Raw genomic sequence first — 15,269 nt, 5'->3', positions numbered from 1 at the left:
ATTCGAGACATTGCCAAAGGCGAGGAGATCACAGTGGACTACAGCCTGACCGACTGGGGAGAAAATGCCATGGTAAGCGATCAGAACGCCACTGAAACATGCTATATGCTCTGTGCATCTGCATGATCGCGAAGCTAAAATATCCTGTTAAATCGCAGGGCTTTCATACTTCCGTGTCCCCACACGGGTTTGAATGTGGATTCAACCCAGAGAGCAACATCAAGACGCGGCCCTGTGCTCTTCCACCCCCCGCCCAACTGCAGGATTAGAGAGGTGCATTGTGGGAGTCAGGTCCGGCTCGTCGTCATAGCCATTCGAGACATTGCCAAAGGCGAGGAGATCACAGTGGACTACAGCCTGACCGACTGGGGAGAAAATGCCATGGTAAGCGATCAGAACGCCACTGAAACATGCTATATGCTCTGTGCATCTGCATGATCGCGAAGCTAAAATATCCTGTTAAATCGCAGGGCTTTCATACTTCCGTGTCCCCACACGGGTTTGAATGTGGATTCAACCCAGAGAGCAACATCAAGAAGGTGATTCATGCAGCACACACACACACACACACTCACACACACACACACACACTCACACAGACACACACACACACGCACACACACGCACACACACTCACACACACACTGTGAATCATGCTGCATTGACACTGGCTGCCTTTACTTGCACAACCTGAGTAAATATGATTTATATGATTTATGTATCCCTGGAGCACAAAAGCAGTGTTAAGTCGCTGGGGTATATTTGTAGCAATAGCCAGCAATACATTGTATGGGTCAAAATTATCCATTTTTCTTTTATGCCAAAAATCATTAGGATATTAAGTAAAGATCATGTTCCATGAAGATATTTTGAAAATTTCCTACCGTAAATATATCAAAACTTAATTTTTGATTAGTAATATGCATTGCTAAGAACTTCATTTGAACAACTTTAAAGATGATTTTCTCAATATTTAGATTTTTTTGCACCCTCAGATTCCAGATTTTCAAATAGTTGTATCTCGACCAAATATTGTCCGATCCTAACAAACCATACATCAATGGAAAGATTATTTATTCATCTCAGCTCATCTATAAATCTCAATTTAGAAAAAAAGACCCTTATGACAGGTTTTGTGGTACAGAGTCACATATGATTTACTCTAAAGGTGGCATGAACACTGCAATCTGATGTGCATCACATGCATTTAAACACAATTGCAGTGTATGTGAAAAATAGCAAAGAAAGTGACCAAAAGGAGTTACTCACTTCTGGGTATTTGGTCTGTTTGATTATCTGAAAATAGGAAAGTAAATGGTAAAATATGCTACAATAAATCAAACAAGAAAAGTACCAAGAATATCACAAATTAGATATGGTGTCCTTAAATTCTACTGTACGTCAACATATTTCTCCAGCCATCAACCATCTTCTCAAACTTGTAATAAGAAATGCTGTTGTCAGCAAAACTAAAAATAAATTATATTTTTTCTTGAATACAGTGAAATATTAAGTGTAGTGATATCTTTGCTTTATATTTTTATTTAGTAACATTCATTAACATAAAAGCAGGGTTATTATTGTAAACTAAAACAAACATTGTAGTTAAAACTAAAACTCAAATATTATAGTCAAAAAAAGACATATTTGTTAAGTGAAACTAAACCTACTCAAAATAAATGAACAATATGAACAACAGAAAATAAACACCTGCTTGTCATAAGTGAAACATTTCTTTTTATTTGCTATGATGTGGAGTTATTATTAACTAAAACCATAAAAAATATTACCTGAAATAAAATAAACTTTAGCTGAAAAAAAGAAAAGAAGCTGAAAACCTGAAATAAGTTTAATTTATTTATTTTGAAAGTCCTAAAATAACTACAACTAAATAAACAAAAGCTTAATAAAAAAAAAAAAATCCACAACAAAATTCCTAAAACTTTAACTAAAATCAAAAATAGAAAAAATCTAATTCAAAATATTAATTCCACAAACTAAAATACTGTACCATGAGACTAAAAAAATCTGCTGCGATGTTTGTCAAACAACAATAAAATCATCTTCACACTGAGAGTTCGTCTTGGCGTGAACAAGCCCTAATTAGATATTTCTCTTGCGTAGGAACATTTTCTCATCTGTAGCTATTCACAGCTGGCTTGTGTCTCTGCAGGAGGAGGAGCCAGGTTCACTCCCAATGTCTCTCAGCGTCTCTGACTACCTCACTCCGTCATGGTCCCTGTCTCCCTCCTCCTCTCCGCTGTCTCACTCCGAGGCCAGCGACTCCGACCGAGAGGAGGACGAAGAGGAGGAGGAGGAGGACGAGGACGAGGACGACGACGATGAAGAAGAGGACCTGCGGGACCGAATGATGAGATGCCGCAAGAAACGCAAAACCTCGGCGACCGTCAAGAAGAAAGCCCAGTCCCGTCCCCTGTCCTTCACATGCCCCGCCCCCTCCTCGCCGACGCCCTTCCAGCAGCCTCTAGCCCCACCCACCACCAACATAAACAATAACATAAACATAAACATCGGCGCGGGCGGCGAGCTCTCCCGCAGACAGCACTGTCCCTACTGCGGCCGTCACTTCCGCTCGCTCGCTAGGCACCTGGAGAAACACCATGAGCAGCAGCCCGAGGTCCGAGCCGCCATGGAGCTGTCGCAGCTCCCCAATCAAGACGCCTCCTCGCTCCCCTTCTCCTCTCCCGCTCAGCCCTCGGCCGCCCTGGGTACAACCTCCCTGTTCTCCCGCGAGCGAGACGCTTTGTCCTCGCCTCCCAAATCAGGAGGCGTCTCTTTCTCGCTCTCGCTGTCTCCTCCCCCCGCCTCCAGCTCCTCGAAGAAGAGCTCGGCGATGATGGTGACGCCTGGGAAGGGCACTAAGAAGAGCCCCGGCGCCTCGCCCAAGCCTCCCGCCCGCAGGGGACGGCCGCCGAAGAAGCAGAAGGAACTGCCGCTGAAGAAGCAGGAGGAGGCAGAGCGAGTGAAAGAGGAGGCGCCTGGGAAACAGGAGGAGCAGGAGTTAGACACGAGGGGAGACGCAAGTGCAGAGCAGAAGAACGGAGAGATGGCCAGGTCAGTTTGTCTCCGTTCAGGTTTCATGGGGAGCTTGTGTTTGTTAGTTCAGAAGTCAGGTGGTCTGGTTGCTTCTGATTGGGGGGGAAAAACTAGGCTATGTGAAATAGGGCTGCACGATTAATTGAAATAGTTTAAAGGGACAGTTCACCCAAAAATGAAAATTCTGTCATTAATTACTGACCACAAATTAAGATATTTTTGATGAAATCATTTTCATTATAAGTCACTTATAACAGGCAGTTTATCCAACCATTAACCATCTTCTGGAACTTCTACTGAGAATTGCTGTTGTCGGAAAAAAAAAAAGATTCATAATAATTAAATAATAATAAAAAGATAAAAGATAATTAACATTAAAATGATACAAAGTTATAATAAAATCTATTTTTTAAGTACTCAGTTTTTATATTTTATAGTGAAATGTTTCGTAATATATTTATTTTGTTTAATATGTTAATTTAGTAATAATCATCATCATAATAGAAATAGCAATGATAATAATTACTATTAATATTATTTCAGAATCATATTGATGTATAATCACACATTTTTGGGGGCAAATTGTGCAACACTACAAACAAACTCAGCAAACCTTTTATTGCAGTCACAATTTTATCAGAAAATTGTCAATTACATAACAAAACTACTATAGTATTTAATGTAGTAGATAATAAAGGTAACACTTTAAATTAGGGAACACATATTCATTTACATTTAGTCATTTAGCAGACATATTCACTATTAACTATGAGTTTTCTCTTGATAAACTTCTAATTACTGCTTATTGGTAGCAAGGCTAACCAACTAGTTAATAGTCAATAATATTCGCTTATCTAAAGTGGCACCATAATAATTAAATGTAGTTGCAACCAGTGTTGGGGGTAACGCATTACAAGTAACGCAGATTAAAACTGGGAAGTAACACAAATGTGACATAATGCAAGTAATGCAGTTAGTTACTTTTTTAATGGAATAACGCAATATTGTATACTTTTAAAAGTAACGTCCCCCAACACTGATTGCAACACATGACATAATGTCCATAAGAGTTCAGTGGTCAGTCAGTGGAGTGTCTCTGCTGTCTATATGGATACGTCTGGATATCCTGGATGGTTGCAAGGGTGAATAGCTAATGTTGTGCAGATCTGGGTTTTCTAAATGATGCTGTTGTACTGTGGTAAAGGGTGTGGTTGTGCTCCTGCAGCTCTCGGCGCTCTCACATCAAAAACAAAACAAAGAATTCAATAGAGTTTGGGTGTAACTCAGTGGTTAGTTTTGGTATAGTGCCCAAACAAAATCTCACAGGAGCCACAATTTTTGTGATATCAACTTCAAATTTGGAACATAACTTGGTTAGACATATTTTTAGATTTTAGAGTGCAACATTTATTTTATATAAAATAAAAAATAGTATACTACATTATCTTTACTGTGAACAATAATCTGCTATGTGTCTTCTTTAAAAAGAGACTGACCTTAGGTCTGTATTATTTTGTAACAAGCATTGATAAACAAGTGTTCTGTTTTCAGTGAATTTATACCCCCAAAGGGGCGACGTATCCTGGGGGATACAAACATCAAAAATCAAAAATAAGAGTCAAGTTTAAAAAACAAACAAACATTAAATTGTATTATCTGAGTTCCCATAGGATAGAAAATAGCAATAAATAAATTTTCTGATGTCTCTTTATGGTTTTGTCCTTTTTAGGGTTAAAGGGTTAGTTCACCCAAAAATGAAAATTAGCCCATGTTTTACTCACCCTCAAGGCATCCTAGGTGTATATGACTTTCTTCTTTCAGACGAATCCAATCAGAGTTATATTAAAAATGATCCTGGTTCTTACAAGCATTAGAATGGGAGTAGACGGGTGTTTTTGTTCAACAGTCCAAAAGTAGTCAAATAAAGCGCATCCATCCATAATAAAACATGGCTCCGGGGGTGAATAAAGGCCTCCTGTAGCGAATCGATGCATTTTTGTAAGAAAATTTGTATGTATTTTATACATACTTTTCTCTTACTCTGCGTGTGCAACGCGTACGTCCTACATCATCCGCCCGGAGCGGCTTCCGCCTACGACAGTCAGCAGAAGTGAGCTAAAAGTATTTCCAAAATTTAAATATGGGTATTTTTCTTACAAAAACACATCGATTCCCTACAGGAGGCCTTTATTCACCCCCCGGAGGCACACTTTATTATGGATGTGCGCGCTTTATTTGACTACTTTTGGACTGTTGAATAAAAACACCCGTCTACTCCCATTCTAACACTTGGAAGAGCATGGATGATTTTTAATATAACTCCGATTGGATTCGTCTGAAAGGAGAAAGTCATATACACCTAGGATGCCTTGAGGGTGAGTAAAACATGGGCTAATTTTAATTTTTGGGTGAACTAACCCTTTAAGCAATGCTTGGGTTTTTCCAAATGATGCTGCTGTGCTGAGGTAGAGGGTGTGTTGTGTTCCTGCAGCCCTGGGCGCTCTCACATGCCTCCTCTGCTGTCGTCGCTCTCCACACTGGTGCTGTATCTCCGGCGGCAGCAGCACTCCTCGTTCCTGTCTCTGTCGCGCGCTCCTCCATCCGCCGAGGCCTGGCGTCTGCTCTGCCACTCCAGCCTGGCCCTGCTGATCCTCTACAACCGGCACCGCGAGTGTGAGGTGGCCAAGCTCACGCTGCAGGACTACCGCAGCCGCGCCGCTCCCTCCTCTCCCTCGCTCGACTCCTCGCTCTCCCCGTTCGAGCGCGCCGTCCTCGGCCAGCTCCCGCGTGTTAGCGTGCTGGGCAAACGCGGCCGCCTCCAGCCGCTCATCCTTCCTCCGCACTCGGAGGCGTGTCTGGATCTGCTCCTGGAGACGTCTGCAGATGTGGGCGTGGATCCCCAGAGCCCCTATGTGTTCTCCCGGCCATATCACTCCCCGGCCACGCCGCTGCGCGGGACCGACCTGCTGCGGAGCCTGGCGCGCTCTAGCGGCGCTAAGAACCCCGCGACGCTCACCACCCACCGCGCGCGGCGACAGGTGGCCATCCTGACCCAGCTGCTGCTGCTGGAGGAGGGAGAGCGCGCCGCCAAACGCCTGGAGGACTTCCTGCAGAGGGAGTATCACGTGACCCAGAGCTGCGCTCGGATTGGCCAGGACCCGGCGCTGATGAACCGCGTGGGGAGAGTGGTTCTCTACGGAGAGAGAGAGGGAGTGCTGTTCAGAGGAATGAGCCTGCAGCACATCTGCCTCGAGCTGGACGGTACTGCAAAACCAATCACATACACTCCTGCTCACCGAGACTGCATTCATCTGATCAGAAATACAGGAAAACTGTGAAATATTATTAGAATGTAAAACAGCTGTTTTCATGGATGATTTTTAATATAACTCCGATTGGATTCGTCTGAAAGGAGAAAGTCATATACACCTAGGATGCCTTGAGGGTGAGTAAAACATGGGCTAATTTTAATTTTTGGGTGAACTAACCCTTTAAGCAATGCTTGGGTTTTTCCAAATGATGCTGCTGTGCTGAGGTAGAGGGTGTGTTGTTCTCTGGATTTAAACATTCTTCGAAACATTTGGGATAATGTAAGTACACACGTCAGCAAAATATATAACACTGTTCTAGAGGTTTTTGGATATTTTAATAAAAAAATCTTACATATTGTGCCTTTGATAAAAAATAATTATTAATAATATTATTTTTTTTTTAAATCTCACTTATTCTAAATTTTTCAGGATTCACTGATGAATGGAAAGTTCAAAAGAACTGCGTTTTCTTTTGAAGCATTATAAATGTCTTTACTGTCACTTTTGATCAATTTAATGTGTCCTTGATGAATAAAAGTATATTTTTTAATATAAAAAACACTTTTGAATGGTAGGTTTTCACAAAAATTTGTTTTCTTGAGCAGCAAATTTCTGAAGATCATGTGACACTGAAGACTGGAGTAATGATGCTGAAAATACAGCTGCGCATCACAGAAATACATTACAGTTTAACAGATATTCACACAGAAAACAAGGAAACAATAAATTAATAACACCAGCTTTTTGCTCTTAATTAACAAAAACAAATGCATTACATTACATTACATTTGTTTTACAATATCTAGAAGTAAATTTATGCTAATATGTGCATACTTTGCAATGGTAGAAAAGTGGTTTGCTAAAGGTTTTCCTGCCCTCTTGTTTATATTATGTTACATGCAATGTTTTGTTTCGTATCCATGAGCCTAATCAATGTGCAGATGTGAATATCTGCAGCAGGCCGTGTCCTAAACGAATCAAGACTGTTGATAAGAACGTGATATTAAGGGCTGTGATTTTCTCCAGCCTCCATTACTGTCAAGTTCTTCTGCATCGTAACATGAATTGGGGTTTAGATGTTAACAATTCACTTTACTAAAAAAGATTGACCATTTTGCTTTTTGTTGTTGCATTTAAATGCAAATATCGAATTTACAATGATTCCTCATGAGCATGAGAGCGGCTCAGAAAGGCTCAGATGTGGACAAGGGTATTGTATCTAAGCTCAAAGCTGTGTTAAAGTGTTTCTTGTGTTTGTGTCAGTGATGTCGGGGAAGTCTGGCGACTCTTTCTCTGAGGACTCTGATGCAGAGGCCAGTAAGAGTAAACGCAGAGCCGTCGCTGGGAAGAAGGAAGGGCCGAGGAATCGAGCGCCGCGGCCGAAGAAGAGCAGCGGCCCTCATCAGTCCACGGCACACAAGAGACGCGGCGCTCAGGTCAAATCAGGTCAGCACTGAACCACCAGTTCAGTCACATTTCATTAGAAGTCATGCTGAATCTGAGTTTGCATTCCGAAGAGAGTGTGATAAGAAGTTACACAGAATCAGTCAATAGCAACATGCTTTTTTTGTTTTTCTCACTGGTTGCACACAACAACAAGAGAGTGAAAACCTCCTTAAATTTAGTCAGATGTCGTGTTGCTCTGGTGAAAGAAAAAATAAACTTGACTCAAGACGTGTTGTCTAAAAACAATCTTGAATTCCAGTTAAAATATCTAAACCTCTTTGTAATAAAAGGTATTTTAATTGTGTCATTGCAGTATCATTGATGGAGTATTATAGTTTTTTAATACTTTGAATTAGTTTTATAATTTTTTTTGTTCTGTATTTATTAAACATTTTTGATTTAGAACTTTTTACAGCAGAGCCTGAGATCTGCCCATACACATAAAAAAGAAAACAAAACACACACAAAAAAAACATATATACAATATTAGCGGGATAACAAGTACTTCTCAGGATTTCAGGAGGTTTGATAAAGTGTCAATAAGGTCCAACCAAAATTGTATTGTCTTTCTGGTGTATTTTGGCTGTGGTACACTCCAAAAGGGCAATGTCCATCCACGTCAATATAACTGGGGTAGATGGATCCAACTACAATTTTAAAATAACCTTTTTGGCAGCAGACAGAATCCTTTTTTGATTGACAGACAATGGCAGCGACGAATCATCCAGCAAAAGAAAAAGCAGTGGGTCCGTTTGGATCCGAGTCTTCAGAAGATCCCACAATAAGTCCTGTGCCAAGGACCAGAGCAACACAATTCGGGAACAGTCCCAGAACATATGCATAAACCAGTCATAAGGGTCAATTTTTCGAAATCATCTGAAAGCTGAATAAATAATCTTTCCATTGATGTATGGTTTGTTAGGATAGGACAATATTTGGCTGAGATACAACTATTTGAAAATCTGGAATCTGAGGGAGCAAAAAAATCTAAATATTGAGAAAATCATCTTTAAAGTTGTCCAAATGAAGTTGAAGACGTATTCATACAACTTGTTGGAACTATTGCGGGACATTGTCTAATCGCTTGGGCCAAAGGCTGTAATGATGAATTAAGAAGCAAGGATGACGGGGACTAGTACGATGTATGATGAATTCAGCTCTATGTAAATATATGGATTTGAATTCTGATTTAAGAACATTTACTATTTTGGCTTTGGTCTCTTTGGAGAATGATCAGATAAAATAATTGGTAGAATATTAACTTTACTAATATAGGGAATAAGTGAACGGGACGTAAGTAGATAATCAATCCTTGAATAACTCTTATGACGAGCTGAAAAGAATGTATAATGCCTAGCACCGTCATTTTGTAAACGCCAGACATCGCATATATCGGAATGTCGCAAAAATGAATTAAAACATCCAGAGATCACTGAATCAGACTTAGAGGCATGAGGTCTATCTAACTGGGGATCCAACACCGCATTAAAACCGCCCCCTAACACCACAAGACAGTCCTCTAAACTCACAACATGCATTCAAAATTCTGAATAATTTGTAATATATAATTAATCACGGTATTTAGAAGTGCCCACGATAACAATATCGTGCATATTCATTACCGTGACATATCGCATTACCGAATACCGGCACAAGTCTACTCACAACTAAATGTTATACTTCTTGAAAAAATGAGGAATCACCCTCAGTGGGTGCATATGCAGATATTAAAGATATATATATATATTCCAGGGGTGTATTCCAGAAAGCGGGTTTTGTTGGAAACTCAGAGTTTGTTAACCCCAGAAAAGGGAAACTCAGGGTTTTCGGTTCCAGTAAAAGACAAAACTAAACCTCTCGGTCAGTTACCATAGTAACTTACTCTGTGAACCTAACCTGGGGTGCGTTTCCCAAAAGCAACTATGGTCGCAAGTTCCGTCGTTACCAGTAGATTTCAATGGAACTAACTACCATAGTTAACTAACGATGCTTTTGGGAAACGCACCCCTGGTCGGGAGCAGGTTTTCTTCGGTAAACCCAGAGTTTCTTTCGGTCTCCTCCCCCTTTTTCAAGCGTAAGCAATGTTTAAATGCCTCATTCATTCATTCACGCTGCAAAAATAGCTGTTGCCATGGTGAATCGTAACTTCGGAGCTCCATTGATCATGGCTTCTCATAGTCGTGGTGCACGCGCTAAACTAACCCTACTCCGAGTCGACTGAACTAACTCTATTCAGCTCAGAGTTCAAGTTTTAACTCGGAGTTTGTTGAACCTCGTTTCTGGAATACACCCCAGAACTCCAAGTCTATCCGCAATCGGTCGAACTCTTCCTTAAACGGGTCCCTGACGAAGCTAAGGTGCATCTTTAACTCGTCGGCAACAATGGCGCGAAGTTCCCCCTCAGGAACATATCGCTTTTTCTCCGGCGAAGCCAGTGTCAATTGAGGTTTTGGCATCTTCATTCGTAGCTCCGTTAGAAAAACAGTCAAAAACTAACCAGATGTTGATAGTTTTACTGAGGAATAAAAACAGATTAAGGATACCGAGTCAGGGAGCAATCGAACTACACCACCATTGCTATCGCTGGGTCACGTGATCACCGAATTACTTTCATTTTTGTATTTGCTGTTTTCATTTCAATTTTAATTAATGTTTTAGTAATTTTGTTGTGTTTTCGTCTTTTTACTTGAGATACTTTTTTATATATATATATATATATATTTTTTTTTTTTTTAAGTTCTTGCTTTTCAAAGTGTCAATATAGTTTTTATTGAATTTTTTTTTTTTTGTAGTACATCAAGTTAAACTGACAGAAAATGAGAAATACTGCTCTGGCAACTAGCTTTTGGTATTTTTTCAGTTCACATTTATCTTATATCAGGTAAAAAACTTTTTAATGGTTTTGGTTTGTTAACTATAATAATCCTGCATGTACTTAGATGTTGTTATGGTTATTTTCAGTAATTTTGTCATGGCTAGTGTTGACGTGAGACACACACACACACACACACACACACACACACACACACACAGAGACACACACACACACAGAGACACACACACACACACTTCCCACATTCCCCCGTGTGTGTGTCTCTCGGACCATGTCTCTGTCAAACTAAGGAACTGTTTCACACGCCGGTGTTCAGACTCCGAAGCGTAGCGGTGATGAACTGAAGCAGGTTTGGTGACGCTACTGCGTGACTCTCTCTATGGACTGTTTTTACGTGACTGGCGCCATTCGTTCGGTGCTGTGATGGATCCGGACTGGTTTTTCTGGAGCTGTGTAAACCGTGCTGGATAATTCGAGGTCAGTCTTTCCTCACGCGTCTGCACCTCTGGAGATCTGCTCTATCATCAGAATCAATCTCACAAACAACACGTCCAGATCATAATTCACACTCAGATCAACAGAAAATACAGGAAATCATATTTTGCATAAAGATAATGATGCCTGTTTATATTATCCTCTTTGCTTTTTCTATTTTTCTATTTTTTTTTTTTACATTACCAGTAATATCGGCAGGGTCTTTCTGTGGAAGGTTGTTTCTGCCACATGATAAAAAAATTAAATGTGTAAATGTGACTTTTTACCTTCACTTTTTTTTTTTTTTTCGGGCAAAAAAGTCAGAATTGTGAAATAAAAAGTTGAAATTAACTTTTGTGTGTGTGTGTGTGTGCGTGTTTTTTTTTTTTTTTTTTTTAAATATATATATTTTTTTAATTCTTAAATTCTTAATTTTTTTAGGTAACCATTGGCTTACCTCAAATTAACAAAATCATCTTTGCTGTAGAATGATATAGAAAACAAAACAATTCCTGGACATTTTACTTTTGATTTGTGTTTAATGTTTGTCATTATCAATAGTGGATACAGTACTGTAATACTGTGATACTTTGACTTTATTTGCATACGCAGAGGAAATACAGGAAATAGTGACATAGCGTACAAATACTTTTAAATTATTTACATTTTCTTTTTTCAGAATAAGTTTTTTTTTTGCATTACGTTAAAAATATTTGTAGCTAAAAAGTTCTTAAATGTCTCAAAAATAGCATCAAAACGCAAAAAATCCCAGTGGCCTGTGATTTTTGGCTTCATTTTCTTCATGCAAAAGTGTGTTTTTTGCATTTCTGAGTGAGCTATGATCTGGACCTGTTTGTGAGATTCATCCGTCTGTATTGTGAAGTGCTGTTTGCCTTAACTCTTGTTGTGTTATTGGATTTATATTGATCTCGTCTGGCTGCAGCTGGTATTAAACCCAATCGCATTCTCTCGTTTCTATGCATCATTTGGAGATCAGTGGCGTTTCATTCCGTCGGACTTTATTTTGCTCCTCTGTGCCAATGCGAACACGAGTGGGTGTTGTTTTCGTGAAGTCTCTGGCGTCAGACTGTTGAAGAAGCTCCTCGCTCTCTCTCCGGTACAGTCGTCTGGTCTGTGTGCAGTGACGTATCGTAACATGATATTAGCCGTTAGAGTGTTTCACTGCGTGATGGTGTACATTCTGTAAATACGACTGAAAGTACTACGCTTTAAAGTTGTTTTCTTAATGCTGTTGTAAAGGTTTATCAGATTTTAGAGAGACGATATCTTGACAAACACGGAGCTTAATGTCACGCTGCAAAGAAAACCTTTGAATTTCAGACGGTCGTGTCTTTTTATTAAATTACAAGCACATGGAAACATCAGTCGTGTGTATCTGGATGTCATTTATCACAAGCTCACATGCTAAATAACCTCTGGTGCTCTTTGGTCATTTTTGACTGAAAAACTTAGCATTTTGTTTTTTAGTATATTTTACTTCATGGGAACGCTGTGAAGCTTGGTAAAGGTTTTTGCACTTGCTATGTGAACACATACATGCACACAAGGACATGGTTTGAAAAGGTAAAATGGTCTAAGTTATTTCAGCAGATTCCCGAACACAAGTGAGGTTTATGTTCGCACGAGTTCCTCTGATGAACACTAGATGGAGCCACAGAACTGTGTTCCCATCAGTCAGCGTTTGAGCGTTGAGTATACTGTACCAGACAGTCATGTGCAGTATATATTCAGTATGCAAACACAGTGTGGGAATTTGCTTCATGAAGTGCTCTGATTTCAACATGCATGTATAGATTTAACAGGCTGAATCCCACAATGCAACACTCCATTTCCAGTGATGAAGGAACCGGATGAACACTTGTTACTTGATCAGACCCAAAATTGGATTAAAAATGCAAAATAGCTGAATTAAACAATGTAATGATTTCATGCAGCAGCAGTGTGATAATCAAAGATGACTGACATAATACAGCTCTAGATTTATATGTGTGTGTATTTGGGTGTCTTGTTTTGTGGGATAATCTCAGACTTTGCATTTCACATCACTGTCTTTTATTAAAATAACAAATAAAACCAACTAATTTAGTGTTTCATAAAATACATGCATTAAGAAAGATCCGAGCAGTTAACGATCTCATGTCTAACAGCACCAAACACACTTGATCCCAACACGAGTAAGCAAGCAGAGACACATGCATGTATTTACAGAGCAGTAATGTACAACAGAGCTAAAATACACATCTGATACATGCTTTTATCAACAGGTTAAAATGTTTGCACATGTATGTAGGCTTCATGGTTGTGTTTCCCAGAGACAGATTGTGAGAGGAGATAAAATCGAGCCAAAATCTGAACGATCTTGGAGTGATGAACAAGGCTTTATTGAATGTGAGTCTCACGTCATCGTAGAAGCTCATCAGAGTTTGAAGAGAAAGGAAAAGGCCAACAGTAGTAGCTGTCACTTCAAAGTCTCTTTCTGATTTTCTGAGCAGATACTGAAGGAGAAGGGTTTGGCACAACATGCTAAACTTTTATTCCCTTTGGACCGGGAATGAACGTTTATTCTCGGAGAACTCTGGAAATAAACATTTGCAGTTCCGCATAACTAACTGAGCTTGTATGTGTAACATTAATACTTTTATCAGCCCATCCAGTATTTCGTGGGATTTTTCTCTGATTTTTGCGGCCTACGATGACTGATTTTGCGACGGCTTTACTCTAAATTTGCGGCAATATTTACGGTATTTCTTGTGGTGTTTTGCAGTGAAAAATCATTAGAAACGTGTTAAAATGTATCAAATAATGATACAACAGTGTTTTGAGGAACTTTTATTTGTTCATCTTGCAATAATTGTTGGCATACTGAATTGCATAATGTTATAATTCACATTTTGGCCATATAAATAATAAATGCACCAAGTTGCTAGTTTTGCTCAGTTTGGATGTCACTCAGAGCGTGTGTGTGTGTGTGAGTGTCTCTGTGTGTGTGAGTGTGTGTGTGTGTGTGTGAGTGTCTCTGTGTGTGTGAGTGTCTCTGTGTGTGTGTGTGTGTGTGTGTGAGTGTCTCTGTGTGTGTGAGTGTGTGTGTGTGTGTGTGAGTGTCTCTGTGTGTGTGAGTGTGTGTGTGTGTGTGTGAGTGTCTCTGTGTGTGTGAGTGTGTGTGTGTGTGTGTGAGTGTCTCTGTGTGTGTGAGTGTGTGTGTGTGTGTGTGAGTGTCTCTGTGTGTGTGAGTGTGTGTGTGTGTGTGTGAGTGTCTCTGTGTGTGTGAGTGTGTGTGTGTGTGTGTGAGTGTCTCTGTGTGTGTGAGTGTGTGTGTGTGTGTGTGAGTGTCTCTGTGTGTGTGAGTGTGTGTGTGTGTGTGTGAGTGTCTCTGTGTGTGTGAGTGTGTGTGTGTGTGTGTGAGTGTCTCTGTGTGTGTGAGTGTGTGTGTGTGTGTGTGAGTGTCTCTGTGTGTGTGAGTGTGTGTGTGTGTGTGTGAGTGTCTCTGTGTGTGTGAGTGTGTGTGTGTGTGTGTGAGTGTCTCTGTGTGTGTGAGTGTGTGTGTGTGTGTGTGAGTGTCTCTGTGTGTGTGAGTGTGTGTGTGTGTGTGTGAGTGTCTCTGTGTGTGTGAGTGTGTGTGTGTGTGTGTGAGTGTCTCTGTGTGTGTGAGTGTCTCTGAGTGTCTCTGTGTGTGTGTGTCTCTGTGAGTGTGTGTCAAGTGTAACTTGAGTGACTTGCAAATGGAAATCTCTGCTCACTCTCTTTGAATGTTATTTTCAATGTAAACTATGTGGGCTTTAGTAAGTGGCAAGATGGAGCTGAATATTTTAAATATTATATATTCTAAATATATTACATTTAAAAATATTTAACGCCAGTAACCTTGTTAGAACTTCACCAGTTTTGTGAACATTGTGTGTGTAAACATTTGAAGTGATTTTCTGTTTGTCTACTCCCCCCTAGTGGTAAAACTATTTTTTTCATTCTCCTAGTGTCAGCAGAAAGGGGAGTCCTCACAACATGCTGTGTAGTCATGGTCCTCATGAGTATAGCAAAACACATATGTGTGTCTGTGTGTGTGTCTGTGTGTGTGAGTGTCTCTCTGTGTGTGTGTGTGTGTGTGTGTGTGTGTGTGTGTGTGTGTGTGT

The 15,269-nt window shown here is 40.1% G+C and overlaps 1 protein-coding gene across 1 annotated transcript; it reads left to right on the top strand.

Annotated features, from left to right (window-relative positions):
- The first annotated feature begins 233 nt into the window (after positions 1 to 233).
- Positions 234 to 7,825, top strand: LOC107740761 (apoptotic chromatin condensation inducer in the nucleus-like). The gene is made up of 5 exons (XM_016553268.1): positions 234 to 384; positions 471 to 539; positions 2,174 to 3,075; positions 5,549 to 6,318; positions 7,632 to 7,825. The coding sequence occupies exons 1-5, from the start codon at positions 382 to 384 to the stop codon at positions 7,823 to 7,825; spliced, it is 1,938 nt and encodes a 645-aa protein (XP_016408754.1). The 5' UTR covers positions 234 to 381.
- The last annotated feature ends 7,444 nt before the right edge of the window (positions 7,826 to 15,269 follow it).

Source organism: Sinocyclocheilus rhinocerous, unplaced genomic scaffold (assembly GCF_001515625.1).
Source record: "Sinocyclocheilus rhinocerous isolate Xijiao unplaced genomic scaffold, SAMN03320098_v1.1 scaffold1456, whole genome shotgun sequence".
In the NCBI taxonomy this organism is placed as follows: domain Eukaryota; kingdom Metazoa; phylum Chordata; class Actinopteri; order Cypriniformes; family Cyprinidae; genus Sinocyclocheilus; species Sinocyclocheilus rhinocerous.
This window is presented reverse-complemented; position numbering and strand designations above follow the sequence as displayed.

What these genes read in the sequence shown, in the direction of transcription:
- LOC107740761 (XM_016553268.1), top strand. An exon ending in AAGAACGGAGAGATGGCCAG is followed by an intron (nt 3,076 to 5,548) that starts GTCAGTTTGTCT and finishes GTGTTCCTGCAG; the next exon opens with CCCTGGGCGCTCTCACATGC. An exon ending in CATCTGCCTCGAGCTGGACG is followed by an intron (nt 6,319 to 7,631) that starts GTACTGCAAAAC and finishes TGTTTGTGTCAG; the next exon opens with TGATGTCGGGGAAGTCTGGC.